General features: G+C 60.4%; 6 protein-coding genes and 2 non-coding genes across 16 annotated transcripts; 3 read left to right on the top strand and 5 right to left on the bottom strand.

Annotated features, from left to right (window-relative positions):
• Positions 1-690: 690 nt before the first annotated feature.
• Positions 691-13,996, bottom strand: NEK8 (NIMA related kinase 8). Of its 4 annotated transcripts, none has more exons than XM_059866104.1 (15): positions 13,857-13,996; positions 10,689-10,894; positions 9,512-9,744; positions 8,745-8,876; positions 8,350-8,558; positions 7,884-7,963; positions 7,434-7,615; positions 7,073-7,223; positions 5,927-6,003; positions 4,657-4,774; positions 4,229-4,379; positions 3,951-4,114; positions 3,605-3,763; positions 3,340-3,498; positions 691-1,801 (listed from the first exon to the last, which is right to left on the bottom strand). In XM_059866104.1, the coding sequence occupies exons 2-15, from the start codon at positions 10,822-10,824 to the stop codon at positions 1,773-1,775; spliced, it is 1,980 nt and encodes a 659-aa protein (XP_059722087.1). In that variant the 5' UTR covers positions 10,825-10,894; positions 13,857-13,996; the 3' UTR covers positions 691-1,772. The 4 variants fall into 4 exon arrangements, with proteins under 4 accessions (XP_059722087.1, XP_059722088.1, XP_059722086.1 ...); XM_059866105.1 differs by lacking the exon at positions 13,857-13,996 and adding an exon at positions 11,607-11,727; XM_059866103.1 differs by lacking the exon at positions 13,857-13,996 and adding an exon at positions 11,168-11,270.
• On the top strand, positions 12,597-14,653 carry TLCD1 (TLC domain containing 1). Its single transcript, XM_059866114.1, has 4 exons — positions 12,597-12,817; positions 12,961-13,043; positions 13,369-13,451; positions 13,888-14,653. The coding sequence occupies exons 1-4, from the start codon at positions 12,621-12,623 to the stop codon at positions 14,281-14,283; spliced, it is 759 nt and encodes a 252-aa protein (XP_059722097.1). The 5' UTR covers positions 12,597-12,620; the 3' UTR covers positions 14,284-14,653.
• A 2,705-nt stretch (positions 14,654-17,358) lies between these two features.
• Positions 17,359-19,431, bottom strand: RPL23A (ribosomal protein L23a). Of its 2 annotated transcripts, XM_059866116.1 has the most exons (5): positions 19,277-19,431; positions 18,669-18,849; positions 18,259-18,435; positions 17,820-17,889; positions 17,359-17,420 (listed from the first exon to the last, which is right to left on the bottom strand). In XM_059866116.1, the coding sequence occupies exons 1-5, from the start codon at positions 19,299-19,301 to the stop codon at positions 17,406-17,408; spliced, it is 468 nt and encodes a 155-aa protein (XP_059722099.1). In that variant the 5' UTR covers positions 19,302-19,431; the 3' UTR covers positions 17,359-17,405. The 2 variants fall into 2 exon arrangements, with proteins under 2 accessions (XP_059722099.1, XP_059722100.1); XM_059866117.1 differs by having other exon boundaries at positions 17,359-17,889.
• LOC132337623 (small nucleolar RNA SNORD42) lies at positions 17,961-18,026 on the bottom strand. The gene has a single exon (XR_009489218.1). It is a non-coding gene; the product is annotated as a small nucleolar RNA SNORD42 (small nucleolar RNA).
• LOC132337624 (small nucleolar RNA Z17) lies at positions 18,506-18,576 on the bottom strand. The gene has a single exon (XR_009489219.1). It is a non-coding gene; the product is annotated as a small nucleolar RNA Z17 (small nucleolar RNA).
• Positions 19,432-19,660: 229 nt separating the features above from the next.
• RAB34 (RAB34, member RAS oncogene family) lies at positions 19,661-22,718 on the top strand. Of its 5 annotated transcripts, none has more exons than XM_059866108.1 (11): positions 19,661-19,760; positions 20,429-20,532; positions 20,615-20,706; positions 21,101-21,166; positions 21,349-21,450; positions 21,519-21,583; positions 21,670-21,721; positions 21,865-21,946; positions 22,026-22,116; positions 22,204-22,310; positions 22,400-22,718. In XM_059866108.1, exons 2-11 carry the CDS (start codon positions 20,479-20,481, stop codon positions 22,628-22,630), a joined length of 942 nt encoding a protein of 313 aa, XP_059722091.1. In that variant the 5' UTR covers positions 19,661-19,760; positions 20,429-20,478; the 3' UTR covers positions 22,631-22,718. The 5 variants fall into 5 exon arrangements, with proteins under 5 accessions (XP_059722091.1, XP_059722096.1, XP_059722093.1 ...); XM_059866113.1 differs by having other exon boundaries at positions 22,204-22,314; positions 22,400-22,604; XM_059866110.1 differs by having other exon boundaries at positions 19,685-19,753.
• On the bottom strand, positions 22,713-23,997 carry LOC132337485 (adenine phosphoribosyltransferase-like). Its single transcript, XM_059866115.1, has 5 exons — positions 23,775-23,997; positions 23,548-23,641; positions 23,318-23,464; positions 23,143-23,238; positions 22,713-23,042 (listed from the first exon to the last, which is right to left on the bottom strand). The coding sequence occupies exons 1-5, from the start codon at positions 23,895-23,897 to the stop codon at positions 22,915-22,917; spliced, it is 588 nt and encodes a 195-aa protein (XP_059722098.1). The 5' UTR covers positions 23,898-23,997; the 3' UTR covers positions 22,713-22,914.
• An 804-nt stretch (positions 23,998-24,801) lies between these two features.
• Positions 24,802-27,023, top strand: LOC132337619 (uncharacterized). Its single transcript, XM_059866386.1, has 3 exons — positions 24,802-25,088; positions 26,028-26,160; positions 26,245-27,023. Exons 1-3 carry the CDS (start codon positions 24,802-24,804, stop codon positions 26,962-26,964), a joined length of 1,140 nt encoding a protein of 379 aa, XP_059722369.1. The 3' UTR covers positions 26,965-27,023.
• The last annotated feature ends 654 nt before the right edge of the window (positions 27,024-27,677 follow it).

The raw sequence follows: 27,677 nt of genomic DNA, 5'->3' as shown, positions 1-27,677 counted from the left end.
TTTTGGTGCCACTACCGACAAGACAAAGGGTGTTAGCCCTCTGTCCTGCCTGCTGCTGTCCCAGCCAGCCCCCAGCCCTGGCCAGGCTGCAGGAGGAGCACCAGCCCCTTCCTATGGGATGTGTTTGACAGTGGTGTGGGGCGAGGGGAGCCCTGGGAGCTCTGCACAACACAGGCAAGAGAATCTGATGCTGGAAGGAACTGGAGTTGCGGCCAGCTCCACACAGGGAGGAGAGGCAGTGGCCCAGAGAGGCTTTGAGGCAATTGAACCCAGCCCTGCAACCACCCTGGTGCCCAGGTTGGTCTGGGAAGGGAAAGCACCTTCCCCGACACCGCGCTGCAGCACAGGAAAGTGCCAAAGGACTGGCAGAACCTTTGAATTCCAGTCGGCTTCCTGGGATAGCAGGGTGTAACCGCCTGAAAAGGCAGCTCCACAAGAAACAAAAAAGGCAGGGAAAAACCCATGCACCCACCCTGCCAGGAGCCAAACAGGGAGGCTGTGTCTGCAGCCAGGGCTGCACACGCCTCTCCCGGCCGGACGGGACCTGCTCCCTTCCCCAGCCGGAGCCTGGGAGGGGAGGGAAGGATGGGCAGGAGAGCTGCAGAAATTCATTACCTTCCACATGACAGAGGGATCAGTTGGCTTTTACCAGAGCCCGTCGAGGTTTCCCTCATTGAAAACAGGAAAGAATCACAAAAATAATTAGAGAGATTTCATCTCAGCCAGCTTATGAAAGCACCGACTTTATACACAACAGATTGGCAACAGCACAAAGATGGATGTGAAAGGCAAGAGCATTTGCAATGTCAGACAGATCAGAGACAGAAGCTCATCAAAAAATGGCCCAGGGCAAATGTAAGTTAAAAAAAGAAAAGAAGAGAAAAAAAAATAAAGGAAAGGAAACGACCCTTCTGGAGACAAAAACGTGACTCCTGTCCATAACACACTGATGTGCTCCTCCTGCCTCCAAAGACCCCTGGTGGAAACTCATCAGCTCCCTGGACAAATCTGGGTTAAAAAACTTGAAGAACTGACGATCATTGGCTGTTTTGCTGCCTTCCCTAGCTCAGCTGGGAGCCAGTGAGCCGGTCAGCAGGAGGACTGAGGAGCCTGAGGACAAATGTCAGCTGGAGGATCCTCCAGCGAGCTCCTGGGGCCAGGGGAGGCTGTAATTGGAAAGCTCCAGGCAGCATTTGGGGAGAGCTGTGCAGCACAGGGAGGCTGCTCGTGCAGAGCTCGGCCAGCCGCGCAGGCAGGACCCTCCAAAGTGTGCTCAATAAATGGGTGAAATGTTTTAGGGGGGGATGGGAAAGGACAGACTTCTCTAATTAGCAAAGAGGTTTGCATTTAGTCACCCAGCACAGCGCCTGGGGCCCTGACTCCAGACGCTGCTGTGCAAAGGCTGACAGCTCTCTCAGACACGGAGCTGTCAGCCTGGGCTTTGTAACCAGAAACAGTTTCCACAGAGGAAAACAACCTCTGTGCTCCTCACTCTTCCACACAGGCACTTCCAGCAGGGAGGGGAAGAGCCACGGTGTGACCCATTGAAGGCAGCACCAGAGCTCTGGGCACGTCCAGGGCAGTGACTCTCAGGCACTGGAGGTTCACAGTGACAATTCAATAAGTGAGACCAGCTCTGGTTCCTTGGGAACCATCGTTAGGAGCTCTCTGTTTCCAGACTGCTGCCTTCAGAGTGCAGCTGAGGAGCTCTGGAGTGTGTTTGAGCCAGGCCACCGTGGGCAACAGGAAGAGCAGGCTGTGGCTGCTCTCACTCACTGGGAAGGCGACTCCTCCACGACAGCTGAAACAAAAAGAGTAAAAATCAAGATTTAGCTGGAAGCTCCACCCTGATGAAGCTACAGTAAGTGTTCTGCTCCACAAAGGCATGATATCCCACAGATGGGCACCAAAATCCCTGTCCCCTTCCCTACAGGAAGCCTTCCCCACTGCAAGACCTCAATAGTGGCACAAGCAAGGCAACGCCCAGCAGGACAAAATGCAGTCTCTTGAGGTTTGTGCTCTTCTCCTCTCCAGCCTGTTTGCAGTGGGATTGAGAGAAGGGAGCAGCAGCAGCTCATGATAACCTGGGCAGCAGCCCAAGCCAGTCCAAAGTGGAGTTGGCCCCATGGGAGGAGCAGAATGGCCGCCCCAAAGGTAGAGTGCAGCTCGCCTGTGCCAGCACCCTCCCAGGCCAGATCACAGCAGCAATGACATGACATGTGTCACCAGATCTCGTGTTCTCGCTGGAGAAATTTCCAGGCAGATTGAGCTGTGTGAAAGCCCAAATCTCAGCTCTTTACAGAGCTCTTAGTGCTTTTTTGCATGCTGGTTGCTGAGGGATGCTGGGGCAGGCAAGGCTGCTGCCCTCACACCGCTGAGTTTGCACTCCTGGTACTGGGACAGGACAAGGTTTCGGGCAGAGGGACAGCAGTGGGGCTACACACTCAGTCCCTGCTCTTACAGTGCTGCAGGTGGGAGCCCACAAACCAGCTGCCACAGAGTGCAGGGCGACTCGAGCAGCGGAAGGGGAGAGCAGCCTGCAGTCTTCCTGCAGAGACAAAACCCTTTTACTCCCATGACAAATGCCCTACTTGTTTCTGAGCCTGGGGACTCGGCCATTCCCCGTCCCCTTCACGTGGCAGCGCACATCACATGAGAGATGGGCACTTGCAGGGGAGGAACAGAGCCAGGGCTGATTCTGGGGCTGTCAGCTGGGCCTCCTCCCCTCCGGGCTGTAATTAGCCTCCTTGAAGTGGGCTGGGGCTGGAATCCCTCAGCCCAGGCTGAGGCCATAATCAGCCCAGCACAGGAGGAAGAAAGGCCCCTGCAGCAGTCTGGGCCAGGCTCCCGTTGTACATCCAGGCAGGAAGGGCAGGTCACGCCATGGGCACGTTTTAACCGAGCCACGATGCTGCCTTTGGCCCGAGCAGAGAGGAACCACAAAACCATTGCTATCTTTTCCAAACCACAATGGCAAGGCAGCAGCCAAAATGACGCCTCAAATCTCAGCTTCTATTTCAGCAGCATCAATTAGAGAGCTGCTCTTTTAGGATACTCAGTGGACCGCTGGCATGCTAGCTTGGCCAGCCTACCTGTCTGGGAGTGCACCAGACAGCCTCTGCCATCCCTTGCCCAGTGGGAGAGGCAGTGTCACAGAGTTGAAGAGCAGCAGGGGAATTATTTTGGGCTTGAAGTTATTTCTATTCATCTACAGTTCAAGAAGGACTAGAATAACAGTGAGCTTACATGCCAGGGTTACTCAGCACAGCCCTGGTCACAAGGCATTGTGTCTGGCTGGGTCCTCATGGCAGGAATCACAGGGACAAAGCCTTTACTCACGCTTTACTGCCAGCAGTGTGTTCCCGTGGCAGCAGGCAACAGAGGTCACCAGGTATGGATGTGTCTCCTCCAGCTGCACTGGCCTTGGCACTCCTGTTTCCTCATCCTTCCTGCCCAGGCGTCCCCTGGCTCCTTTTCCCCACGTGCACACCTCGCCGTCTGCAGAGGGATATAAACACCTCGCTGCACACCTGCCTTGGCCACAGCAGAGGCAGAGGCCAGCCAGGCCCTGCTGCAGCCCAGGACATGGGGGCTTCAGCCTCACCTGCTCCGATGGCCACAGTGAAGGCATCTCCACAAGCCACCACGGTGACCTTCATCGTCTCGAGCCCCACAACCAGGTGGGGCACGCGGCTGTTGCGGCAGGAGTTGGTGCCCAGCTGCCCGTGCTGGTTGCTCCCAAAGGTGTAACAGTGGCCAGAGGCTGACAGCAGAGAGGAGAGACACAGCTGGGTGTCACTTGGACACACTGAAACCCCTTGCTGTCTCCAGGCTGAGCATTCTGCTCCACAGAGCTTCAACACTGGGAGCAGGGTCTCTTGAGAGACTGCCCATGGGAAACAGGCAGAAAGAAGACAGGGAAAATGCAGAATCTGGGCACACACCCTCACCTGTGACAGCAGCTGAATGTGCAGTACCAATGTCAGCACACACAATGGGCTCTTGGTTCAAGGGGGCTGACTGGGCACACACAAACACAGTGGCCTCCTCCACCTGGTCCTCTGGGGAAGGCTCCTCTGCTGAGCTGATCCGGTCTAGGCCCAGCTTGTTACACCTGCACAGGGAAAATCTTTAGGATCACACAGGGATGTCTTCTGGAGCCCCTTGGTCACAACACAGACAGGCTCAGGATGGTAACATGTGGAGCATGGACCCCCACCCCTCTTACCTGTTGCTCCCACAAGCAAGAATCTGGTTTTTCACTGTGAGGACCATGGAGGAATCAATGCCACAGATGACCCTCTGAGCCTCATGCTCTGGAGGGACTGTGACCTGCTGGGGGCAGTTGTGGCACTCCAGGGTGCCCAGCCCAAGGCGACCTGGTAGGAGGAACAAAGCAGGGAACAGCTGATGGCAACACACCCTGAGCACAGCCCCACTGAGAGCAACACTGACACAGCTGCTACAAGAGCCCAGCCCGGGATCCCAGAAAGCAGCAAAACCCAAAGCACAGGGACCCTGGTATGCAGCAAAACAGCTGCAGCTCTTCCACAGCCACCCACCCTGGCACATCTGGAGGGGACTGTGGGCAAGCAGGGCCAGCAAAGGGAGTGGGAACAGGCACAAGCCCTGTTCTGCAAAACAAACTTCTCTTACCGTTATCCCCCCTGCCCCAGGCAAACACTTCCCGTTCGTTGGAGACCGCCAGGACGTGAGATGCACCACAGGCCACCTGCACCATCTCGTAGCCCAGCAGGGCCTCCACAATCTTGGGCTGGCAGGGGAAGAGCAGCAGCCGTCAGCCGAGACCTCCCAGCCTGCCCGGCTGCTCCCATCCCTCCCACCCGGCCCCCACAGACTCAACACAGTGCTGGCAGCATCCCAGTTTTCATCCAACACAAACAACAGAGAAATTTCTTTTTTTTTTTTGGTTTTTTTTTTGTTCCAAACAGTCTTCAAAGGGATAAGAGACTACGTGCACACAGCACAGAAGATAATGCAAACATCTCTGGGGCGGAAGAAAGCAGCCAGCATGAGAGTTTGGAGAGGGAAGAGGTTCAGCAAGGGTTGGGATTCGCCCCCCTGCCCATGTGGGGAGTGCCAGGGGCTGTGAACGCCTGCTCTGAGCAGGCAGGGGCTTGGTGCAGGATGTGTTGGCTCAGAGGAGCTGTGAGTAAACGGCTCAGATTCATTAGGGGGTGGAGGGACCAGGATCTCCACATTTCACCCGGCCCCTGCTGTGACCTGCTGTTAGATCTGACACCTCGCCTCACACTCATTATCGTCCTCAAGTGAAAAGCACCGTTTGTTGGGATCTGGCTGCTGCTTCCAACTGGTCTCCCCTCCCCAGCCATAAGCAGGGAGCAGCTCAGCTCTGGGAGGAGCAGGAACAAACGGGCCAGCTGACCACAGTGACAAATGGCACCAGTCCCTGGGCTCGGCTGGAAGCCATGGGCTGCTGCCACATCCGAGGGCAGGCAAGGAAGAAGCTGGAAGGGAGCAATGAGTCCTCAGCCCCAGTGTTCCGAGCCAATAGGAAACACACAGCTCTTCTTTAAATACTGGCTCCTTTGAAAAATAACTTTTCTCAGTGAACCCTGGCAGCTGCAGGCCAAGAGTGAAGCAGGCAGGTGTGTGATTGGAGGCAGGCTCCAAGCTGGGAGCCTGCCAACAGCAACCACAAGGCAGCTCTTGACTTCCCCCACGCTCAAAGGGATCATTGTGTAGGGGGGGGAGAGAAAGAGAGAGGCAGGTTGGCTCTTTTAAAACCCGCAGTGACAGGGAGAGGAGGGGGAGGGGGTTAGATGCCAGAGCATGCCTGAGATGCACATCCCTGGAGCTGGGATGAGCCCCCTCACGTGGTGCAGAAGCCACGATCCATCCTTTACCCCGGGGGAGCAGCACGCCCAGCACCCTCTCCACCAACCTGGCTGACATCCGTGAAGTTTCCGTGCCCCAAACAGCCATTGCTGCCGCTGCCGAAGGTCATGATTATCCCCCTGTCTGCAGGAGCAGAAAGGAGCCCTGTCAGTGGCACATGTGAGGCCCTGCAAGGCACACGTGAGGCCCTGCGAGGTGACACAGCCGAGGGGTGGCCATGGCTCCCAGGACATCGGACCCACTCTGACTCAGAACGAGCTGCAGGGGCCACAAAGCCTTCAGAGAGTTTCCAGAGAGCTGCAGGAGCTTCCAGGGAGCTGCAGCTTCACGTGCTGCAACGGCTCAACAAACAAACAGCAGTGATAAGAGCACTGAGATAACATTGCTGCAGCTGTGCAGGCAGGAGCTGAGAACCCCACGGTCTGTCCAGGTGTTAAAGTCACAGAGGCACTCCCTGAGCAGCTGCCCAGCAGAGGGGTGGCAGGAAACTCCATGGGAGGTAGGATAAACACATGCCCATGGAGTTTGCCCACTGTGTATCTGTTGTTTGCTGCCCTGACCCCCAGGAAAAGAGCAAACAGAGCTCCCAAAGGACCACAGGGAGGGCTTTGCTCCACAAACATGGCCTTGGACTGGTGTACACTCCACTTCCATCCAGAACATTTCCTGGGCTGCTCTGAGGGGGCTTCAAACCCTGCTTTCCTGCAGTTTGAGGACAACCAGCCCTGCAGCAGCTCACACTGACTCCTCACTGTCACACCAGTCATTGCTGGTCACTGCATGTGCCCATGTCACACTCACAGAGTATGTGACAGAGATTCTCCTCACACTGCAGTCCCCACTCTCAGTTCTGGTTTCAGGTGACACCAATGCAACAAGGACAACAAGCACAGGAGATTTCAAAGAATCATAGAATAATTTAGACCTTTAAGATCACCTAAGTCCAACTGTTTGTGGCCCTCCCCACACCAGACAGTTTGGGACCAAGTTGATCAGTGTGGCATCACAGGAGGACCATGTCTGTCATTTCTGACTCCCACATGATGCTACATGAGAGGCCACAGAGGCTTCTGTGTCACCCCAGCCCTGAGCATCTCTCTGGTTCCTCTCTGAGCAGGCTCCCCAGGCAGTCCCACTGGGTTTTAGGGGGCTCTGGGAGCCAGGCAGGTGGAAGCAGAAGGCAGCAGCTCACCTGTGAGGCAGGCTGTGAAAAGATCACCACAAGACACATGTTTGATGGTCACTCCAGACTGGCCCTCCAGAAAGCGAGACACAAACTGAGGCTGGAGCTGCTCAGTGGCTCCTGGGAGAGAAGGACCCCCAGCAGCACCCATGGGGGGAGCCTAATGGAGAGAAGCCATGGAAGAGCTGAGTTGGAGAACACTGATGAACCCCTTCCCACAGGCTTACCAGCATTACCCACACCCTGGCTGGGACTGCAGCCCTGGAGGAGGCAGTGCCAGAGTCTGTGAGCGAGCAGAAATGCCTCCTTCACAGAAATCACACGTCCAAGGCTCCACAGCCACTCCTGCCCCAGCTTCCCTGTCACTCACCTCCCAGAGGATGAGCCTCCCAGATTTGGTGACCCCAGCCTTCTGTGTCCTGCCAGCAGAGACCTGCACCACCTCGGTGTTCAGCATGGGCAGGCGCAGAGGGGTGGTGATCCCACTGCCCCACGTGTAGATGGATGACAGGGGAGGTGGGATTCCTGTCCTGGCTGAACCACGTCGGACACCTGTGGGGCACAGAGAAATCAATCATGTGGATCCCTGACTCTCCTCCCACAGGAAAAGTGACAGCACCAGCCAGTCTGGGTGCCAGCAGAGCTGCCAGAGCCAGACCTGTGCTGGTCCAAGGGGCTGCAGGGCTCCTCCAGAGCTCAGGGAAGGTGACACCTCTTAAGTTCCTCTCTCCAGAACCCTAAGTGCCTCTCTGACTTGTGTCATCCAAAGAAAGGGAGCTTCCAAATGGAGCTGAGTTGAACACACCATGCCAGAACTCACCCCTCTGCCTGGCACTGCTTGCCCTCCCCTCTGTCCGGCTGTGGGTCACTGTGGGCACCGGAGCCAAGGGTTTTTCAGGCCTGCCAAACCAAAATCCAGCCTTTAGTGTCCTGCAGGACGTGGATCACAGAGTGTCTGGGCAGAGCTACAGCAGAAACCACAGGCAAAATCACTCCCAGCACTGCTTTAAACAACCTGACAGAAGGGAGCTGGCACCAGCTCACTTCCCCCTGTGCTCACAACTCTCTGTCACTGTGATAACAAGCTCACACCTGCCATGGCACCTGCCTGGCTCTGAGCCCCTGGGCCAAGCTCAGCCAGCAGCAGCTGCACAGGAGGCAGCACAGGAGAGCTGCATTGGGAAAATGCTCCCTTTGGAGCTCAGAGGGAGGCAGTGAGCTGGTCAGCCATGCTGCAGGCTGTGGCAGCCCCTCCCAAGGGACACTGAGGTGGCAGTGTCACTTGCCTCCTCATTTTGACGCTGCCCACATCTGTGTAGAGGTTCAGGAGGGGCCGGATGCAGATGGCCTGGGCCATGATCTCATTCAGCTGGGGCCGTTTGGAAGGATCCAGGTTGAGCATGCTGAGGATGAGCTGGCGCAGGTCGGGGCTGTATCGATCTGAGATCGGGGCAAACGTCCCACTCATGATCTTCAGCACTAAGGCAGGAAGGTTCTGGAGAGAAAACAACAGACAAACAGTGGCTGGGCAGTCAGGGGCGAGGCCAAGGAGGAAGGAGCTCTCAGCACTGCCCTCTGCCTTCACACTTCCCGGCTCGCTGAGAAGTGATCCCCGCGTACATTTTCACCTCTGTGAGGGTTCACGGCTTCCTGTGCTACGTGTAAACCACATGGCTCTTACCGCAGCTTCGAAAGCCCTCTTGAGGCTGGCGAGCTCGTAGAGCACACAGCCCAGGGCCCAGATGTCACTCTTCTGGTTGTAAGGCTTCCCCTCACAGAGCTCCGGGGAGATGTAGCACGGAGTTCCCACCACCTACAGAAGACAAAAATTTACCACAGTGCAGTGAAACTGGGGCAGAGAGGTGGAAAGAGGGAGGACTGGTGCAGAGCTGGCTGGAACACCACCAAGCAAAGCGCCACAGAGCTGGGCTTTTGTTCCCTTGGCATCAACAGCTGCCTGAAAATCTCAGTGAAAAACAAGAGGATTTGCCTTTCCAGTGACACATACAGTTATTGCCTCTAATTTTGCTTCTACGCACTTGAGAGAATCAGAGCCCAGAGCGCCGAGCGTGATACAAATGTCTGGTCAGATTAGCCCAGGTGGGGAAAGACACTAAATGTCAAGCAGAGAAAGGAGATTAAGGCAGGATGGGAGTGCACAGTCAGGAATTTATTTGCTAACGATGTGTCAGACCAGTCTGTAAACACCATCCCCAGCAGGAGCCACCCTGCCTGCCCTCACCAGTGGTCTCAGACACCTCATCCTCTCCCACCTTTGGGCAGGTCTTACTTTTAAGCAGCCCACAGAGCCACAGCAAACTCAGGCATGAAGATACCAGCCCAGGAACAAAGCAGAACTGCCTAAAGCCACTTCCCAGAGACAACTGTGAGCCAAATCCAGAGCTCCCAGCCTGCTGCCATGGGGTCAGAAGCTGCCCTGCCACTCACCGTGTAGGCTTTGCTCTTGCTGCTCAAGATTTTGGAGATGCCAAAGTCTCCGATCTTGACGATCATGCGGTGCTTGTCCAGGAGGATGTTCTGGGTCTTCAGGTCACGGTGCAGGATCTGCTTGGTGTGCACGTGGTGCAGGGCCAGGAGGATCTGCACGAAGAAGTGCAGGATGGTGTCCTCATCCAGCAAGGAATTACAGCGCTTGTGGATGAACTCTGCCAGAGTGCCCCCTGCAAGGAACAGCAAAGGGCTGTGGGCACAGGACAGCACAAAACTGGCCTAAAACTGGGGGGATTTTGCCATTTTGGCATCCTAACAAGGCAAGCATGTGGGAAAACACATCCTGGTGGGATATGCAGCACATTCTCCAATGCTCCTGAACAATGGCAGCACAGTTGGTGGGAGGAAGAAACAGCCAGAGAGAAGTTATCGTTGACACATTATCAAAAGCAGGAAAAGAAACACTAAAATTACAGCTCTTGGAAGAGGACATAAACCTCCACGGCAGAACAAGATCAGCCTGTTCTGCAGAGGAGAATTCTTGCAGTCCAAGAGGCCACGTGGCACAGAGAGGCCCCTGTTGGGAAGGGGAGGTCCAGATTCAGGGCTCTCACAGATTTTAGCAAAACCTCATGCAAATGTTGATTTCATCTGAAACTCCACAGGAAATCTTGTTAGAAATGTGGGGCCAACAGGGCTGACACGGGGAAATGTGCCTGAAACCTGAGCCAGGGCAGATGGTAGCATGCTGATCAGGGACAGAGGGGTTTGAAATCTCCTTGTTTTGGATATGGTTAGCAGGTGTAAGGCATATAATCATGGAGTGGCTGAGGTTGGAAGGGACCTTGTGAGGTCACTGCTCGACGAGAGTCACTGATGTTGCCCAGGACCAGAATCTTTTGAGTATCTTCAAGGATGGTGACTCCACAACCTGCATCAATGCTTGGTCACTTGGCTCATGGTCAGTTTGGTGTCCACCAAGAACCACAGATACTCTTCTACAAAAATGTCTCCTCAAGAGAGACAGGCTGGGTCTCCTGGGGGTGCAACTCCAGGATTGTTACAAGGAGCACAACCTGAGACCACAGCAGCTTGACCCAAAGAGAACCAAGTGCCTGGCATCCCCTGGACCTGCCAAGGGACCAGCTACAGGCTGGGGGACAGCAGGGCCCACCTGGGGCGTATTCCATGGCGATCATGAGCGCCTTATCCTCCAGGAAGTTCTCGTAGTACTCGATGACGTTGGGGTGGCTGAGCAGCTTGAGGACTTGGCACTCGTTCTGCGCTGCCAGCCGCTCATCCTTGCTCATCTGCTCCACCGGGATCTGCTTCAGGATCACCAGCTTCTGGTCGGCCTTGCGCAGACACAGGTGCACGATGCTGCGGGGACAGGGATGGGGCCTCAGCGCGGGGAGGGGGGACACAACACAGGACCTGGCCATCGCCCCGGGGTGGCACAGGTCCCCCGCAATCCCCGCGGCCCGGGGTGTCACGCACTTTGTGCCACGTCCCCCCGTGTGCCACACCCCGGCCAACCCCGCAGTGCCGTGGCCACAAGCGCCTCGCTGCCACGGGGAAGCTGCTCAAAGGCCTCCCGTCCGGAGGCAGAAAAACTGTAGCCGCCCCCATCGCCCATCTCCGGCGCCCCCTCACCCGAAGGCCCCTCTCCCCACCACCCGGATCCGCTCGTATTTCTCCATCCCTGGGCCCGGCTCCCCTCGTCTCCATGGAGACACTTCCGCGCTGCTACGGCGGCCGCGGGGGGACAAACCGCGCCGCGCGCGTACGGCCCGGGACCTCCGTGGTTCGGTCGGGGGGATAACGCCTCCCCCCCCCCGCTTGGGTGACACCCCTGTGCCACCGGCAGCCGGACCCTCTTGGGTCTGAGAGAGAGACACCAGAGAGAGAGGTTTGATGTGCGCTGGGCTGCCCGCCCCGACTGAGGGATGCCAGCAGGACCCCCGCACCCGCAGAAAGCGGCGGTGTCCCCAGCAGCCTCCAGCCCCGAGCCTGGAGGGACACCCGCTGCGGGGGGCTGCGCTGCTGCGGGGCCAGCACAAGGGGCACGAGTCCTCTCCATAGCCCCCCAGACCTGCTTTAGACCCCCCAGGACCACGAGCACCCCTGAGGCGGCCGTGATGGTGGCTATAGCGGGGAAGCGGGTCCTGCGCTGCACCCAGGAGTGGCGGCCTCTGTCCTGGAGTGGGGACAGTGACAGAGTGGCAGAGGTGGCACTGCCACGTGGCCCTGCTGCCATCTAGCGACAGCCAGCTCGGTTCACCGGGAAGGGGGTCAGCCCCATTCGCGCAAGCCAGAGCCCTGCAGCGTGGGGCAGCGATGGGGCAGGACACCCACGCAGGAACCAGGATCCCGCCGCGTTTCGGTCCCACCCTACTGCAGCCTGGTACTAGGGGGCACCTCTGAGTGCCCCCCCCCCCCCGCTTCATGTCTGAGATGAGCGTTTGTGCCTGCTCCCACGACTTTTCCAAATATTTTCCCGGGCATCCTCTCCCCGACACAATGCGCCGCAACTCCCGGCGACAGCCACACCGTGCCGGGGACAGACACATGGCGCAGAACAGATGTGCGACGCCCACGCCAGCTGTGCAGCATCGTGGCAGATGTGCAGGGCCTGGCACAGATGTGCAACGTCTGCCAGGCGCACGCTGCACCCACCCTCCCGCGCTGCCCGGGACAGACGGGCGGTATCTGACGGCCACACGTGCGGTGTCTGGCACACGCGTGCGGTCCCGCGCCCGCTCAGCAGCAGCGCCCAGCAGGAACGCGCCCAGCAGCCCGCACACCTGCACAGGTGCGCCACGCCCTCGCCACACTCCGCACACGTGCGCGTACGCACACACGGCCGGGGGGGGCGCGGCCAGCGCGCCGCTGATCAATGAAAGGCGCGGCCACGCCCCCTCGGCGCCCGCCAACCCCGCGCAGGCGCGCGCTGAGGAGGCGTGGCCAGCGCAGGGGGAGTGCCCAATAGGAAGGCGTGGCTCCGCTGGCGCATGCGGGGGGCGCGGCCGGTACGAGGGTGTGGTCGGGGAGGGGCGTGGCCCCGCGGCCCCGCCCGCCGCGGCCGCGCGCCGCCGGACTGGGCGCGATGGGCCCGGGCTGGCGGGCGGCCTCGGCGGCGCTGGTGGGCGGCAGCGTGGCGATCTTCGCGGCACTGCGCCGGCTGGCCCTGGCCGTGCCACAGCCCGCCGCCGTAAGGAGCCGTCCCGGCCGCGTCTGGCGCTGGAGGAATCTCCTCGTCTCTTTCGCACACTCCGTGCTGGCCGGGCTATGGGCCCTCTTCAGGTAGGGGGGCAGCGCGGGGAGGGGCGGGCAGATACACACGCTGCGAACTGGGCACTCCTGGGGAGTGGGCAGCGGGTAGGGAGTCTCTGTGTTCCCCGTCCCGGAACCTAGGCTGACCCTCTTCCTCCTCTCCTCGCTCCCAGCCTCTGGCACTCTCCGGAGCTGCTCTCCGACATCCAGGACGGCTACAGCGTCTCAGGGCACCTGCTGGTCTGCTTTTCCTCAGGTAAGGAGCCAGGCAGGGCAGTGGCCGCAGCCACCCCGCCGGGCTTTGTCCACTCCCTGCTCAGCTTTGCCCGGTATGCTGGCTCGGGACGAACCACTGGCTCAAGGACTGGGCAGCTCCACGCCTCCTGACTTAATCACAGCGTGGAGCCCATAGGCTGCCAACCCCCAGGGAATAGCTGTCTCTCCATACCCAGACGGGGTGGAGGTGTTTCTGACACCTGAAGAACAGTCACACCACCCTCCTCCTCCTCGCTGCTCCTCCTTTCCACAGTGGGTCACAGTGCACAAGCCAGATCTTCTGAACACTCTCCTTCATCCCACAGGCTACTTCATCCACGACAGCCTTGACATCATCTTCAACCATCAGTCCCGCTCATCTTGGGAGTACCTGGTGCACCATGCCATGGTGAGTATGGCCAGCATGGGGGGCTACCACACAGGGGCTCAGCCCACCCAGGTTTCATGGGTAAGCTGGAGCCTTTGTGTCTGCCTCGCCCTGGCTGCCAGGTAGGCACTGCATCAACAAGGCGAGGGCGCCTGGCGGGGCAGGACGCCTGCCAGCATCGGCTCCAAGCGCCTGGAGCCAGACAGGCTGGGAGCTGGGAGGGGGAAGAGCTAGAGGCTCGTCCCAGCTCAGGGAGGTGTAACTGGTCCTGGGAGATGTGGCTTTCCAGACTGGTTTTCTCTAAGCTCAGGTTCCTGCTGGGATCTCTGAGTGGGGGGAACAGAACTGTGTGTTCTCTTCCCCCCACTCAGGAACAGAACTGAGGGTAGGGAAGGCCTTGCTTTCCCCAGGGCAAGGAGAGCTCACCCTGTTCTCTGTGTGTGTCTGTGTGTCCCAGGCCACCTCTGCCTTCGTTTCGCTCATCATCACAGGCCGCTTCCTGGTGGCAGCGGTGCTGCTGCTGCTGGTGGAGGTGAGCAACATCTTCCTCACGGTGCGCATGCTGCTGAAGATGAGCAACGTGCCTTCCCCGGCGCTCTACGAGGCCAACAAATACATCAACCTGGTGATGTACTTCGCCTTCCGCCTGGCGCCCCAGGCTTACCTCACCTGGTACTTCCTCCGCCACGTGGAGGTGCAGGGCCAGGGTGCCTTCCTCACTGCCAACCTCCTGCTGCTCGATGCCATGATCCTCATGTACTTCTCCCGCCTCCTCCGCTCCGACTTTTTCCCGTCTCTGCGCAAGGGCTCTGCAGAGAGAGATGTAGACGGTGAGAAGTTTCTGATAGACTGAGACGTGTGTGCCGAGGGGGACCCGGGCTTCAGCTCCTGGAAGTTTTGGGCTCTCCAAAGCTGCTCTGATGTGCCTTAGGGCTTTCTCCCTGGCCCCAGGCCCTGCCTTCACCCGCTCTGCTGCCTAAAGGCGCTTCCCTGCTGGACCAGCCCGACAGCTTCACCGAGCTGCGGGGATGCTGCTGAAGCCAGAGGCACGGCCAATGGAGAAGCAGCCCAAGCCAGCTTCCCTGCAGGCAGCTGGAGGGCCAGGGGTGGCTGTGCTTTGCAGCTGATGCCTGGAAGGGTTTCGAGGGAGGGGAGGAGTCCCTCCCGTGGTGATGTTGGGTGTTATGTGCATTAAAATCGGTCTATTTACTGCTGCCGCAGCACACCTGGGCTGGCTCTTCTGTGGGCAGAGCAGGTCGGGGACTCCCCTGGGCCAGGGCTGTGGGAAAGGATGTGCCCCCATTCCCAGGGAAGGGCTGGCAGTTCTCAGGGAGGGAGAGGGCACATTCCTGCTGCTGGCTTTGTTCTAGGGACCTTTCAGCCTTCTGGGTCCTGCCAACCCAGCTGAGCCTTGAGCACAACTCTGTCTCTTGTGTGGATGGGTTCCCCTCTTCTTCCTCATTCCTCTCCTCTTCCAGAGACCCAGGGCTGTGCAGGGGACAGTTGAAGGGAACCAGGAGAGGTACTGAGCCTTGTGGCAGTGCCTGACCTGCCTGTCTCCAGCCTGGTGGTGAGGAGCCCTGGCTGGGCTGTGTGACTCACCCGGCAGCCACGTGAAGTGGAGCTGGCATGGAAAAGCCATGTGAGGCCAAGGGCTCTTCCTGGAAAATTGCTGCATGCTTGCATCCCCCTGGAGCAGTCTTCACTTGCACACTGCAGCTGCAGCCCTGTGAGCATGCTGGGCCCTCTCCTGCACCCACAGGACCAGGCTGGTTCCAGCAGCTCTCCCAGAGCAGTGGGAGCAGAAGGGGGGGTTCAGCTCCCTGGGAGAGCGGGGCCAGAACTGGCCCAGCCGGTCCTGTGGAGCACCAGAGAGGCAAATCCTGCTGATGGTGACAGCTCCAGGATCAGTGTTAGCAGCGGGGCTCAGAGGCACTCCAGCCCAGCCCCTGCTCTGGGCACAATGTATCCCACCCACCCCAGCACCTGCCTGGCTCAGGCAGAGACAGGCACTGCGGTTGAAATGAGCCAGTGATTAAGGGGAGGCAGTGGGGGATCACCTTTCCACCAGAGAGCTGGGAAACACCCCACAGGATGTGGATCCTGGTGGGACTCCCTGGTGTGCACTGACACAGTGCCAGGAACAGCCTGGCAGCTGGAACTGAGATGTGATAGCTGGGACAGTGTGGGCAGGGATCGATGCCAGCTCCAATCCTGCTCCTTGTCCCTCCTCGCTCAAAGCAGAGCTCAGCAGCCCTGGCTGGGCCCAGCCTTGCTCTCAGCAGCACATCCCAAAGCTTTGTGTGTCTTCCAGCTGCAGCTTAAGCCTTGTGGCCTCTGCAGTTTAAATTACTGCATCGGCAATCACAACTAAGCTCAAACGTTAATTTTCCCCTCACCTCTATTGCTGCACACATCTCCCCCTTGTCTCTCCACATGAAGCAGACACAGCTCTGTCCCAGCAGGTCACAGACTCAGACCACACTTCCCCTGTACTTAAACCAGTGTGGAAGGCTGACAAAGCTTCCCAAAGGAGGGAGCACAGCTTCCCACTGTTCCCCTCCTGGCTTCCAGCAGGAGCAGCCCCCAGCAGTACAGCTGTGGATCAGGCAGGCTGGCAGCCAGGAGCAAGAGGCAAGTGAAGTACCAGGGCAGCACCACTGGGCTGAGCTGAGGTAAGGCTAAGGCTGACTGCAAGTCATGCTGATGTGGAATCCCTCCCAGCCTCTGGCTGCAGCACATGCAGGCTCTCCAGACCCAACCCTTGCCCAGCACTGACAGCAGCTTTGCTACAAGAGGGGCAACTTCTCCCACATCTTTCTTACATGTGACTATGTCTGAAAAGGTGGCCTGGGGGTCAGGGGACCCTACTGCTATGCATCCACAGGGAAGAGGCAGGGTTGGTGGTGCCAGGGAAGCACACAGGGACCAGCACTCCTTCCAGGCAGTTTTTAACCCCTTACAGCAGGCAGGGAGCACCCCCTGCCCACCTCCCCAAGCACAAGTGAGGGGTTTCAAGCCAGCACAAAGCTCCACCCGAGTCCTGAGAGCAGCTCCTGCTTTCCATCCCCCACTGTCCTGGGAATCTGCCACCCTCCACAAGAGGCCTGAAGGAACTCGGTGTCCCACCATTCAAGAGTCCAATTACCCCAATCAATATTTGGTCAAGGCTTTCATCATCTTTCTCAGTCAAGTCTAAGTACATACTTAAGCTCAAGTACCCTGAAGACTTTTCCATAACTCCCCCACTCCCTGCTCAGCCAGTGCTCCACGTTCTCCTGACTCCTAACACTCTAAAAGCTGGTTTCATCTAGAGACTTACAGCCAAATGTTGCAGAGGCAGCAAGAGCAGCATTTGGAAACAACCCTGAGGACAGTGCACCCTGTGAGGAACAGCAACAGGGAAACTCACGCTGCAAGCACATGGAGTGGAGACTGTGCCAGAAAAAACCCACAAAGCCGCCACTGCTGGATTAGCAGGAGGGTTCCAAGTGAACCTGCAGCATAAGCAGAGAGCTGATACGCTGGGGAAATGGTGTGACAGGTCACCTGTGTCACATCAGAGCCACTGACAGGCTTTTGTTGTGGCCACCCGTGCTCTGCTCCACAAGGAAGCGACACAGGACACCGAAAACACCGATCACAAACACATCCTCATTACCCTGAGCAAGAAAATGCAAGACACAAGAGGTCTGGGGGTAAATGTAGAGATATTTGAGATTGACATGTCACCTCATGCTGACAGGATCCCAGACACCCTCTGAGTAGGGCAGCACAGCCCTGCACGAGCCTCTGGTGGAGCAGTCAGCTCTGCCCACCCACTGCCAGGAAGGGAAGGAGGAGCCCCTTTAGAGAGTGAAGGCCCAGGAGTTTGCTGGGTGCTCTCTTTCACACGGGCTGTGCTGTCACAAAACACAAGAGCCCTCAGTGGTGTCACAATGTTTATTATTCTGTACAGTCCTCGGCAGATGCAGTTTAGATGATTCCAATCTGGAAAGAAGCAAAGGATGTTAAAACAGATGTTATGGCGGCAGAAAGGCAGAGCCTCTGCCACAGATATCACTGCATCTCCCCAGGATTCCTGTCCTCCAAGGCTTGCTCCTCCCAGACCTGCCCAAGAGCTTTACACATCCACTTTGTACACTTATCCCACAGTAATCCTTGTGCTGTACATTGCCCTACTCCACTCTGCACCACCTCTGCCTACCTCAATCACTTTGAGGACTGAACTGAGAATGTGGCTCCTCAGCACTCAGATCATGCCTGGCTACAGGGCCACAGAAGTGCCACCACACAAGTACCTCATGAAGAAACTCAGGAAGAACATTTAGTGGAGGAGACACGAGACAAGGTGCAAAAAAAAGCTTCCAAGTTTCAAAGACAACTCACCTTGTTGGCCACATCCAGTGCATCATAATCAGGAGCCAGTCGGACGTAAGCCTTCTTCTCTCCATCAGGCCTAGACAGGAACAGGAGGCATCAGGACAGAGACAACTCCTCCCCCCTGCTCCACATTCCTGCAACTCCCATGTGCATCAGTGGTTCCTTTGGAAGCATCACATTACTCAGTGAATTCAAAGTCTACATCATTTGCACAGGACTCCCTGGGTGTCAGAAGTGCTCCTTGAAGAGGCAAAGAGCTCCCTGAGGAAACCGACTCTCTGGTCTGTCAACATTACCCACTTCCACCAAGATGTGCTCAGTCAAAAGCTGCACTTAGCTGTGGAGCTTTGTCCCATATCTGCTGAATCTCATACGTGTTCCTATTTTCTGCTAAAATGAAACACCTCACACCCACCAGGGACCTGTTCTCCTCCCCCCTTCTCACCTGATCAACGTGTTGACCTTGGCCACATCGATATCATACAGCTTCTTGACAGCCTGTTTGATCTGGTGCTTGTTTGCCTTGACATCCACGATAAACACCAGAGTGTTGTTATCCTCAATCTTCTTCATCGCTGATTCTGTGGTCAGAGGGAACTTGATAATGGCATAATGGTCCAGCCTGCAAGAGAGATCCTATGATTAACAGAGGGCTGGCAGGTGTGCTCCTCAAATTCAGGGGCTTTCTTTGGGGTGCATCAGTCACCTAAGATTATAATCACAAACTCTCAGGCTTTGGTCGCATAAAATCATCACCTGCATCCCAAACCACCATGTCCCCACACCAGCCCATTCACGGGGCTGCTCCCACCCCCCAAAGCCCCCAGCAGGGCAGAGCCCCTCCAACACACGCACTTGTTTCTCCGTGGGGCGCTCTTCCGGGGGTACTTGGGCTGCCTCCGCAGCCGCAGCGTCTTGGGCCTGCGGAATGTGGGCGACGTGCGGATCTTCTTCTTCTTGTGGCTGTGGACACCCTTCAGGACGGCCTTCTTGGCCTTCAGCGCCTTTGCCTTAGCCTCTGTCTTCGGAGGCACAGCTGTGAGGAGAGCTCAGTCAGCGACACACGGATCTACAGGGTCGGGGTGTGCTCCCCGGCCGGGCACGGCTTTTCCCAATCAGAGAGCAGGACCTCACCCAGTGGCCCGCGCTCCCTCATCCAACCAAGAGGAGCCCCCAAAACGCCCAACTGAGTTAAAAGTCTCCTGTTTCCATGCGGGAAAAGGCACTTATTCCCTCCCCGCGCAAGAGTCAGAGTAACGAGATGGGAACATCCCCCGCCTCCCTCAGACAACCGGCAGGCCTGTCCCGCCGCCTCCACGTGCCCGCGCCTAACACAGCGCTGGAACCCTGCGCCACTCCCCGCTTCGCTTAGCCCGACCTCCCCCCCACATACAAAAGCACCCCGCAGGGTCCCGCATGCCGCCCCGCGCCCCCGACACGGCGCCCGCGCCCCGCGCACTCACCCTCCTTCTTCGCCTTGGGCGCCATCTTGGCCAAGCGGAAGCCGAAAGGGGTCTCCCGCGCCGCGCAGCACGGGCTTATACCCCCAAATCTCGCGAGTGCAAGACGGAATCCCCATCACCCCTCCGCCCCAACTCTCACGACATCTTCGAAGCATGCCGGTAGTGGTAGTGCTCATTAGCGGACTCCTGCACGCAGGCGCAGCGGTGTACCGTGTGCCGTAGGGCGTCATGGGAGTTGTAGTCTGGCACGCTGCTGTCCCTCCCCGCCGTCGTGGCCGTGCGGGACCGGGGCGAGCCCCGGGGTGGCGGGGGGTTACGGAAGTCCCATCGCGGTGGTAGCAGCGCAATGGCCCAGTCTCGGAGTAACCGGCGTCCTGGCCCCTCCCACGCCCCCGAACGGGGGCGTGGGAGGGGCCAGGACGCCGGTTACTCCGGGACTGGGCGTGAAGCACCGAGCACCGCTACCGTCGCTGGGAGGTTGGCGGTAACGGGGACACACCGCTTCATTCCCTCGCCGTGGGGACAGGGACGAGGCGGGGAGAGCTTGATCTTGGACTGGGATGAGGCGAGGGGACAGCGGGATCTGTGCACGGCGGACACGGGACGGGGGGAACACGCGGGGACCGGTGGGACACGGAGATGGGGGTGGGTGGGACGTGGGGACAGACAGACTGCGGAGCAGGGACAGCCATACCCTGGGATGGCCGTGGGGACAGCTGGGACGCGGGGATGGATGGATTGTGTGGACAGTGGTACCCGCTGTGCAGGAATGTGAGGGTGGCGGGACACGGGGACAGCTGTGCCCGGGGGTGTGGGACAGCCACGCCTGGGGGCAGGGGCACAGTGACACCCTGGGGTGGCACACTCGGAATGTGGGACACGGGGACAGCTGGGACATGGGGGCAGCTATGCCCCAGGGTGTGAGGACAGCCACAGGCAGGGGACTCGAGGGGGCAGGGATGTGGGGACAGCCATCCTTGGTGACGTGGGGAATCAGGACACGAGGACAACCGCGTCCTGGGAAAGTGGTGACTATTGGGATACAGGGACAGCCCCACCAGGGGACACGGGGACAACCATGATACACAATGCTGTTCACGGGGACAACTGTGACACGGGGACACGGCCACTCTTTGCTCTCTGTGTCCCCAGACCTCGCGTGACCCTCATCCCATCCCCGCTCCCCCGGCCACCCACGGACCATGAACGTGCTGGCCCCGGTCCGCAGGGACAGGGTCATCGCCGAGCTGCCCGCGGTGAGCAGGGGGACACGCCAGCCCGGGGGTGGCCCCGCCGAGCCCCGCGCTCACCCCGCTGTCCCTCTTTGTCCCCGCACAGTGTTTTCGGAAGGAGGCCGCCCTGCACACCCGCCCCGCCTTCCACCCCACGGTGGCCAGCGCCTGCCAGGAGGAGCGGACGGGCACCGTGGGGTCTGTCCCGCGTGTTCTGGGGTCCCCGCTGCCGGGCTGGGGGGGTGACCAGGGGCCCGCTCTGCCGCCAGCCGCGGGTGGGGGTCCCCGGCGTGGGCGCCGCGTGGCTGCCGGCGCTGCCCGGTGCCGAGCCCTGCGTCACGGCGCTGGAATGCGGCGCGGGGGGGACACGGGGGAGCGCGGGGCGGGCGCGGGGCTCCGGGAGGAGCCGCGGCGGGGCCGGGATGCTGCGCGGGAGGGACACCGAGGGGACACCGGGGATCTGGGATGAACGGCGGCAGGGCCGGGATGCGGAGCGCTGCGGACTCGAGGGACCGGCCCAAAACCCCTCTGCCCCCGGGGACAGCCGGGGGTGCCCCCCACCCTGCTGAGCCTCGCGTCGCGCTCGCTGCAGGTTCAAGATCTCCAAGATCATCGTGGTGGGCGACCTCTCGGTGGGGAAGACGTGCCTGATCAATCGGTAACGGGAGCCCCGGGGAGCCTCGGAGGGGGATGGTCTCGGGGGAAGCGAGCTCTCTCCTCCAACGGGCAGGGGCAGCCCCTTGGGCTGAGCCCAGCTCTGGTGCTGGGCACTCCCGGGATGGGGGGCACTGAGCCCCCACGGTGTCAGGGGATGTTGATACCGCCCTGACTCTCCCCCAGGTTTTGCAAGGACACTTTTGATAAGAACTACAAGGCGACCATCGGGGTGGATTTCGAGATGGAGCGGTTTGAGGTGCTGGGGGTGCCCTTCAGCCTGCAGCTGTGAGTAGGTCCCAGCCCCCTCCCCACACGCCCCTGCACCCCCCTCTCATGTCCCACACCCTCCCCAGGTGGGACACGGCCGGCCAGGAGCGTTTCAAGTGCATCGCCTCCACCTACTACCGGGGAGCACAGGGTGAGCTCCCTCCTGCAGCCCGGCTGCCCACCCCCCTGTCCCTGTCCCTGTCCCTGTCCCCATCTCACCCCTCCTCCCTCCCCCAGCCATCGTGATTGTCTTCGATGTCAACGACGTGGGGTCCCTGGAGCACACACGGTAGGTGACACATGGCCCAGGGTTGGGGCCAGGGGTGAGCGTGGGGACCTTAAGGGCTGGGCAGAGAGGGGCTGTGAGGCTGCTGTGCTGTGTGAGCACAAGGACAGGGCTCGGCCAGCAGCTGGTGACAGTGGCTCCCACAGGCAGTGGCTGGCTGATGCCCTGAAGGAGAACGACCCATCCAACGTGATCCTCTTCCTGGTGGGCTCCAAGAAGGATCTGAGCGTGAGTGTGACCCCCTCCCCGTGGGCAGACTGTGTCCTGGCTGTCCCTGTCACCCACTCATGCCTGGCTCGGTTGGCAGACCCCAGCACAGTACAGCCTGATGGAGAAGGACGCTCTCAAGGTGGCCCAGGAGATGCAGGCAGAGTACTGGGCTGTCTCCTCCCTCACTGGTGAGTCCCAGCTGGGTGGAGGGCTGCAGATCCCAGCGTCAGCCAGGTCAGGGGGCACTCAGAGGGTCTCTTCTTCCCGTGGGGCAGGGGAGAACGTGCGGGATTTCTTCTTCCGAGTGGCGGCGCTGACCTTTGAGAGCAGCGTGCTGGCCGAGCTGGAGCGCGGCAGCGGCGCCCGTAGGATTGGCGACACCGTGCGTGAGTAGCCCCGGCCAGTCCTGCCGGCGTGTCCCCCTTGTCCCCCCACCCACCCACCCACCCTCCTCCTTCCTCTGTCCATCAGGGATCAGCAGCAAGGAGAGCGACCTGTACCTGTCAACGCCCCGCAAGAAGCCCAAGTGCTGCCAGTGAGGGGACAGCCCCAGCCCCCTCCGTGCTCACACCTCTGGACCAAAGAGGGGCGACCCCGGCCGGCCCCGAGGAGACGTCCCTGCCACCCCCAGCCCCCCCAGCCCCCGGCCTGCCTGGGCACCCCTGGCTGGGGTGGGCAGGAGCACCCGTGTGGCTCCTGTAGCTATGCAAACCCAGGTACTGCTCGCAGGGGGAGATGCCTTCAGGCTCCCTTTTGTCTTAATAAATTTTTTTTTATGCTTTGTAAGAAAGACCTGGGTCTGGGGTCTGGGGGCTGGGGCTGGCTGTGAGTCTCCCTGTGCCTGGGTGCAGCCCCCAGGTTCATAGGCAAGCAGGAGGATGGATGCTGCCACTGACGATGAGCTCCTTTTCCACTGAGGATCATTCCTGTCCTGTAGAGCCAGCAGCCAGTCCCCTCGGGGGGACACACGAGGTGCCAGTCCCACATCAGTCCCAGCCAAACTGGTGCTGGTCGAAGCGGGGCTGCAGGCGAGGGGGGACACAGTGGGAGCACTTGTAGCGCTCCTGGATCCACTTCCCTCCCTCGCTGCTCTCCATGCAGATGGCAGCGACACCTGTGGGGACACACGGCGGGGCTCAGCACTGGCCACCACAGCCTGTGGGAGTGGTGGTCCCGCTGCACCCATGGGTGCACCCCGGGGTGCCCTCTCCTACCTGCCACGACCCCCCCCAGCCGCTCCACCAGCTCGATGGCCGCTCTCATGGTGCCCCCAGTCTCAACCCACTGGTCCACCAGAAGGATGCGCAGACCTGGAGGGGGGAGAGGCTGTGCATGAGTGCCCCGTGCCCACCCTGCAGCCCCCAGAAGGGCAGCACCCCGCTGGCTCACCGGGCGAGATGGCGTCGGTGCGGAGCTCCATCAGCTTCTGGCGGCCCGAGTAGTCGCTGTAGGGCTGTGCCTCCGTCGGCACGCACAGGTGCCCGGCTTTGCGGATGGCCAGGAAGCCTTTCCGCAGGGTGGCAGCGGCTGCAGCGCCTGCAGGTGGCCACAGCACTGTCAGCACCCCCAGGACAAGGGACAGAGACGCTGTGCTCGCCTGTGACCCGTGCCCTGCTTACCCAGGATGAAGCCCATGGCGTCAATGCCGGCCACCATGTCGATGGCATCTCCCTGGAAGGGCTGCAGCAGGTCGGCCACGCAGTCCTGCAAGCCCTGGGGGGAGAGCGGAGGGGCTGGGTGCCTGCAGCCCACGGTGGGCACCCAAGCTGGGTGCCCCAGCAGCCCCGTGGAGGTGCAGCCCTCCCTGGCACCCCCGTGGGTGCCATCCACCCCGGGCACTGGGTACTTGCGGGTGGCAGTAGAGCCGGGAGGGGTCCAGCCAGGCATAGTTGGGACCTTTGACGTTGGGAGCCATCAGTGCCAGGTACCAGCCCTTCTCCCGGGTGGCAGGGACGTGGCACAGGTCCATGCGTGGGGACTGCAGGCGCTGCAAGCACTGAGCATGAAGGGGGGTGAGACTTCCCCACCTCCAGCCTCCACAGGGCTCCCCACGGCCTGGTGCCCCCCACCCACACCCACACGTGGCACCCCAGGGCCCAGGGTTCCCGTTCTGGCTCCATACCTGGTGCTGGTGGCAGGGCTGAGCCGAGCAGGACCGTCACAGGAGCGTCACAGACAGCGACAGCTGAGCGGGGGCAGCCCCTGTGGCACTGGGCCAGCGCCCTCGGCCAGCTGGACACTGGGACAGAGCCAGGCAGGAACCCTTCCCATGGGCCACTGATGTCCCCCAGGCTCTGCTGTCCCAGCCAGGCAGTGCTGTGCTGGGAAGCAACGGGGCTGTGGCATTTGCACCCCACGTCGGTGTCCCCAGCACCAGCTGCCTGTGCCAGCGTGGGTGGCACAGTGGGGTGGCACCCTTTGATGTCGGGGTCAGCCAGCCAGGGTGATGCTCAGGGGGATGTCCTGCAGCTTTGGGCAGCACAGGGGCTTTTTGAGGCCACTCACGTCCCTGTTGGGTGTCCAGGCACTGTCCTGCCCTGCTGAGAGCTGGCTGCCACAGCATCCCACTGAGCCAGGGCTGTGTCCTGACTGCCAATGGGCTCCAAGGGCAGGAGCTGGCCGGGAGGAACAGCCCTGGCAGCGCTCTGGGAATGCCGGTGTGGGCGGCCAGCCCAGCTGGGCACCGGGCTCTGGGCTGTCCTGTGGAAGGCACATCCGCGGGATGGGATGCAGGGACACAGGGAGGGTCCCTGGGATGGACATGGGGATGTGCAGATGTGGGGAGCACCGCGGGAAGGGACCCGGGGATGCAGGGAGCATCTGTGGGCTGGGATCCGGGGCCGCACAGAGCATCCTCAGGGAGAGACGCAGGGATGCAGAGAGCATCCTTCTCCCGTCGGGGGCCGCGCCGGGGCCGGGGGCTGTGCGGGGGCCGGTGCGTCACGGGGCGGAGGTTTGGGGCCGGCTCGTTACCGGCCCCGGCACATCACCCCACCGGCTGCCACAGCAACGGGGCCGGTCCCACCGGGAGGGGTGACCCCTTCCCCGCGGGCTGCCGGCGCGGGACGTGCCGCGGCTGCGGGAGCGGCTGCAGCACCCCGGCTCTGCGGGACCCTCCGCACGGTGCCGGGCCGTGCCAAGCCGTGCCGGGCCGCCCCGCGTGGGCGGGCTGCGCCGCTCTATAAGGCGGCCCCACGGAGGGGAGCGGCGCGGTGTGCCATGTGCGCCCCGGGGCTACTCTGCCGCCTCCTCCTCCTCCTCCTCTTCCTCCTGCTCCTGCTGCCACCTGCACCCGGAGCAGCCCCGCCGGGACGGCCCCGCGCCCGCCGCGGGCTCACCTACCCCGGGACGCTGTGGTGCGGTGCGGGCAGCAACGCGGACAGCTACGAGCAGCTGGGTAAGGGCGGCAGGGATGCTGCTACATGTTATCTTCCCATCCCATCCCACTCCCTTCCATCCCTTCCAATTGGTTCCTCAAATCCCATCCCATCCCATCCCATCCCATCCCATCCCATCCCATCCCATCCCATCCCATCCCATCCCATCCCATCCCCAAGCCAGTGCTGCTCCAGCCCAGCCCAGCACTGGGTCAGTCCCCACCAACCCTAATCCAGACCATCCCAGTACTGGTCCACTCCAGCCCCTGTTCCCATCCTAGTTCAATCCCTGTCTGTCCCAGTTCAGTCCCCACCCAAGCATCAGTCCAATCCCAATTCACCTCTACCTAGTCCTCATCAAAATTCTTTCTGGTGCTGGTCCATTCGTGATCCACCCTCTGTCCCCAGCCTACTCTGTGGTGCATCCTGCTGCCATTCCAGTCCCCATCCCAATACTGCTCCATTCCCTGTTGTTATCCCGATCCCTCTCGTGGCCCTGCTCCAGGACCACAGTCTAGCCCCAGTCTCATCCCCACTGTGGCACAGCGCAGTCCCCATCCCAGTGCCAGCCTTGTCCCCACCCAAGCGCTGATCCAGCTGAGCCCTTCCCATCCATCCTTACCTACCCCAGTATCATTCCATACATGTCAGCCCAATCCAATCCAATCCTAGTCCTAGCCTGGCCCAACCCCAGCCCTGCCTGCACCCCCGTTTCCCTGCAGGGGAGCACCGGGACACGGACCGGTGCTGCCGGGACCACGACCACTGCCAGCACGTCATCCACCCCTTCACTGCCCGCTACGGCTACCGCAACCTGCGCTGGCACACCATCAGCCACTGCGACTGCGACCTCAGGTGAGCGTCCCCAGACTGCCCCGGGGCTCCCTGCTGTCCCCCCGGGGGGTGGCAGCCCCCTGAGCCCGGCTCTGCCCCGGGCAGGTTGAAGGAGTGCCTGCGGCGGGTGAACGACACGGCCTCGCGCGTGGTGGGCCAGGCCTTCTTCAACGTCATCCAGGTGCCCTGCTTCGAGTTCACCTACAGGGAGGAGTGTGTGGAGCCCTATCTCTATGTCTGGTGAGTGCCCCCCTGCCCTGGGGACTGTCCCCTGTCCGGGCTTGTCCCACCCCGTGGTGCCTCCTCGATTTTGGCAGGTGTAAGACGTACAACACGGTGGCCGTGGCGGTGCCCCGAGAGCCGGTGCTGTATGAATTTGGGGGGGAGCTCATCGACAGGGCAGCCAGGCCCAGGGGAGTCCCCCTGAGCCCCCCGTGGGGCAGCACAGGGGAAGGAGCCCTCCCAGTGGATCATCACACCAGGACAGCCCCCAAGGCAGGCAAGAAAGAGAGGAAGAGAAAGAAAGATAAGAAAAATAAGGGGAAAGGTCTGAAAAAGAAAGGCTCTTCTGAAAAGGGGGCACGGAGCCATCCTGCAGCTGCTGGCCCTGCTGATCCCTGGGCCCTGCTGCCATCCTTGGGGGAAGCATCCAACACCATCCTGAGTGATGCCCCAGCACGGGAGGGAGTGGGCAGGGAACCAGTGCCAGCCACTCCCTCCCCAGTCCCCACCACCAGCGGGAAGAGGAGGAGGAAGGAGAGGAACAGAAAGAAGAGGCTGAAAAGCAAAACTAAGGCTGAGCCCACACGAGAGCTGCAGCTCTGAGTCCTCCCTGAGCCCTGCACGGGTCCTGGCTGTGAAATAAATTTACATCTGCTTGAGCATCCTTGGCTTTGTCTCTGGGGGAAAGGATGGCACCGGGGGCAGAATCCAGGGGAAATCCCAGGGCTGATCCCATGGGAGGGGAACACCTAGAGCTGGGCGGGTATCCAGGAGTTTGAGCTGTTCCTCACTGCCCCCTCAGTTCATGTCATTGTCTGGAATGGGAACACAGCTCTTGGCCACATGCTGGCAGCAGGGCTGAGCCCCAGTTTTAGCTCCCCTGCTAGGGGGTTGAATTCCAGCTCCCCAGGCATGCCATTTTCTCTGGGAATTCTCTGAATTGCACCACCCAAGCTCTCTCATCTTCTTAATGCCTTTCCTTTCCCATGCTCCCACACCAGCATCAACTCCTTCTCCCTTCCTTTGGGAGGAACAAGGGCTTGGCCCTCCCTGAAGGCTCCTCAAATGCCTGCAAAGCTCCTTAGAGTGGGACAACAGACACTTTTCCAGCCCTGGGACAAAGGCAGACACTGCTTGGGAAGAGCTGGGGCAGCGAATGCTGCCTGTGTCCCTTCCTGGTGGGTGGGGACCCTGTCTGGGCCCCTGTAGCCAGGAGCAGGGAACAGGGCATGGCCACCAACTCCTCCAAAGTGCTTTCAAGGGTGGAGCGTGGCTCAGCCCAGTGTCCTGGGGAGGTGGTGGAAAGATTTTCCTGC

The sequence above is a fragment of the Haemorhous mexicanus genome, chromosome 22 (genome assembly GCF_027477595.1).
Source record: "Haemorhous mexicanus isolate bHaeMex1 chromosome 22, bHaeMex1.pri, whole genome shotgun sequence".
Lineage (NCBI taxonomy): Eukaryota > Metazoa > Chordata > Aves > Passeriformes > Fringillidae > Haemorhous > Haemorhous mexicanus.
The sequence above is the reverse complement of the archived record's forward strand: the minus strand, read 5'-3'. Positions and strand labels throughout refer to the sequence as shown.

Excerpts from the sequence above, each read along its gene's own strand:
- NEK8 (XM_059866103.1), bottom strand. The coding sequence starts at position 11,214 with ATGGAGAAATACGAGCGGATCCGGGTGGTGGGGAGAGGGGCCTTCGG. Across the intron at positions 10,895-11,167 it reads GTGGGGAGAGGGGCCTTCGG|CATCGTGCACCTGTGTCTGC; the intron begins GTGAGGGGGCGC and ends CTGTCCCCGCAG. Across the intron at positions 7,224-7,433 it reads GGAGGCTCATCCTCTGGGAG|GCTCCCCCCATGGGTGCTGC; the intron begins GTGAGTGACAGG and ends TCTCTCCATTAG.
- TLCD1 (XM_059866114.1), top strand. The coding sequence starts at position 12,621 with ATGGGCCCGGGCTGGCGGGCGGCCTCGGCGGCGCTGGTGGGCGGCAGC. Across the intron at positions 12,818-12,960 it reads GGGCTATGGGCCCTCTTCAG|CCTCTGGCACTCTCCGGAGC; the intron begins GTAGGGGGGCAG and ends CCTCGCTCCCAG. Across the intron at positions 13,452-13,887 it reads ACCTGGTGCACCATGCCATG|GCCACCTCTGCCTTCGTTTC; the intron begins GTGAGTATGGCC and ends TGTGTGTCCCAG.
- RPL23A (XM_059866117.1), bottom strand. The coding sequence starts at position 19,301 with ATGGCGCCCAAGGCGAAGAAGGAGG. Across the intron at positions 18,436-18,668 it reads AGCGCCCCACGGAGAAACAA|GCTGGACCATTATGCCATTA; the intron begins GTGCGTGTGTTG and ends TCTCTCTTGCAG. Across the intron at positions 17,890-18,258 it reads AAGGTCAACACGTTGATCAG|GCCTGATGGAGAGAAGAAGG; the intron begins GTGAGAAGGGGG and ends GTTCCTGTCTAG.
- RAB34 (XM_059866108.1), top strand. The coding sequence starts at position 20,479 with ATGAACGTGCTGGCCCCGGTCCGCAGGGACAGGGTCATCGCCGAGCTG. Across the intron at positions 20,707-21,100 it reads GAGCGGACGGGCACCGTGGG|GTTCAAGATCTCCAAGATCA; the intron begins GTCTGTCCCGCG and ends CGCTCGCTGCAG. Across the intron at positions 21,451-21,518 it reads GTGCCCTTCAGCCTGCAGCT|GTGGGACACGGCCGGCCAGG; the intron begins GTGAGTAGGTCC and ends CACCCTCCCCAG.
- LOC132337485 (XM_059866115.1), bottom strand. The coding sequence starts at position 23,897 with ATGGACCTGTGCCACGTCCCTGCCACCCGGGAGAAGGGCTGGTACCTG. Across the intron at positions 23,642-23,774 it reads GGCTCTACTGCCACCCGCAA|GGCTTGCAGGACTGCGTGGC; the intron begins GTACCCAGTGCC and ends CTCTCCCCCCAG. Across the intron at positions 23,465-23,547 it reads CGCCATGGGCTTCATCCTGG|GCGCTGCAGCCGCTGCCACC; the intron begins GTAAGCAGGGCA and ends GGCCACCTGCAG.
- LOC132337619 (XM_059866386.1), top strand. The coding sequence starts at position 24,802 with ATGCAGAGAGCATCCTTCTCCCGTCGGGGGCCGCGCCGGGGCCGGGGG. Across the intron at positions 25,089-26,027 it reads GCCGTGCCGGGCCGCCCCGC|GGGAGCACCGGGACACGGAC; the intron begins GTGGGCGGGCTG and ends GTTTCCCTGCAG. Across the intron at positions 26,161-26,244 it reads CACTGCGACTGCGACCTCAG|GTTGAAGGAGTGCCTGCGGC; the intron begins GTGAGCGTCCCC and ends TGCCCCGGGCAG.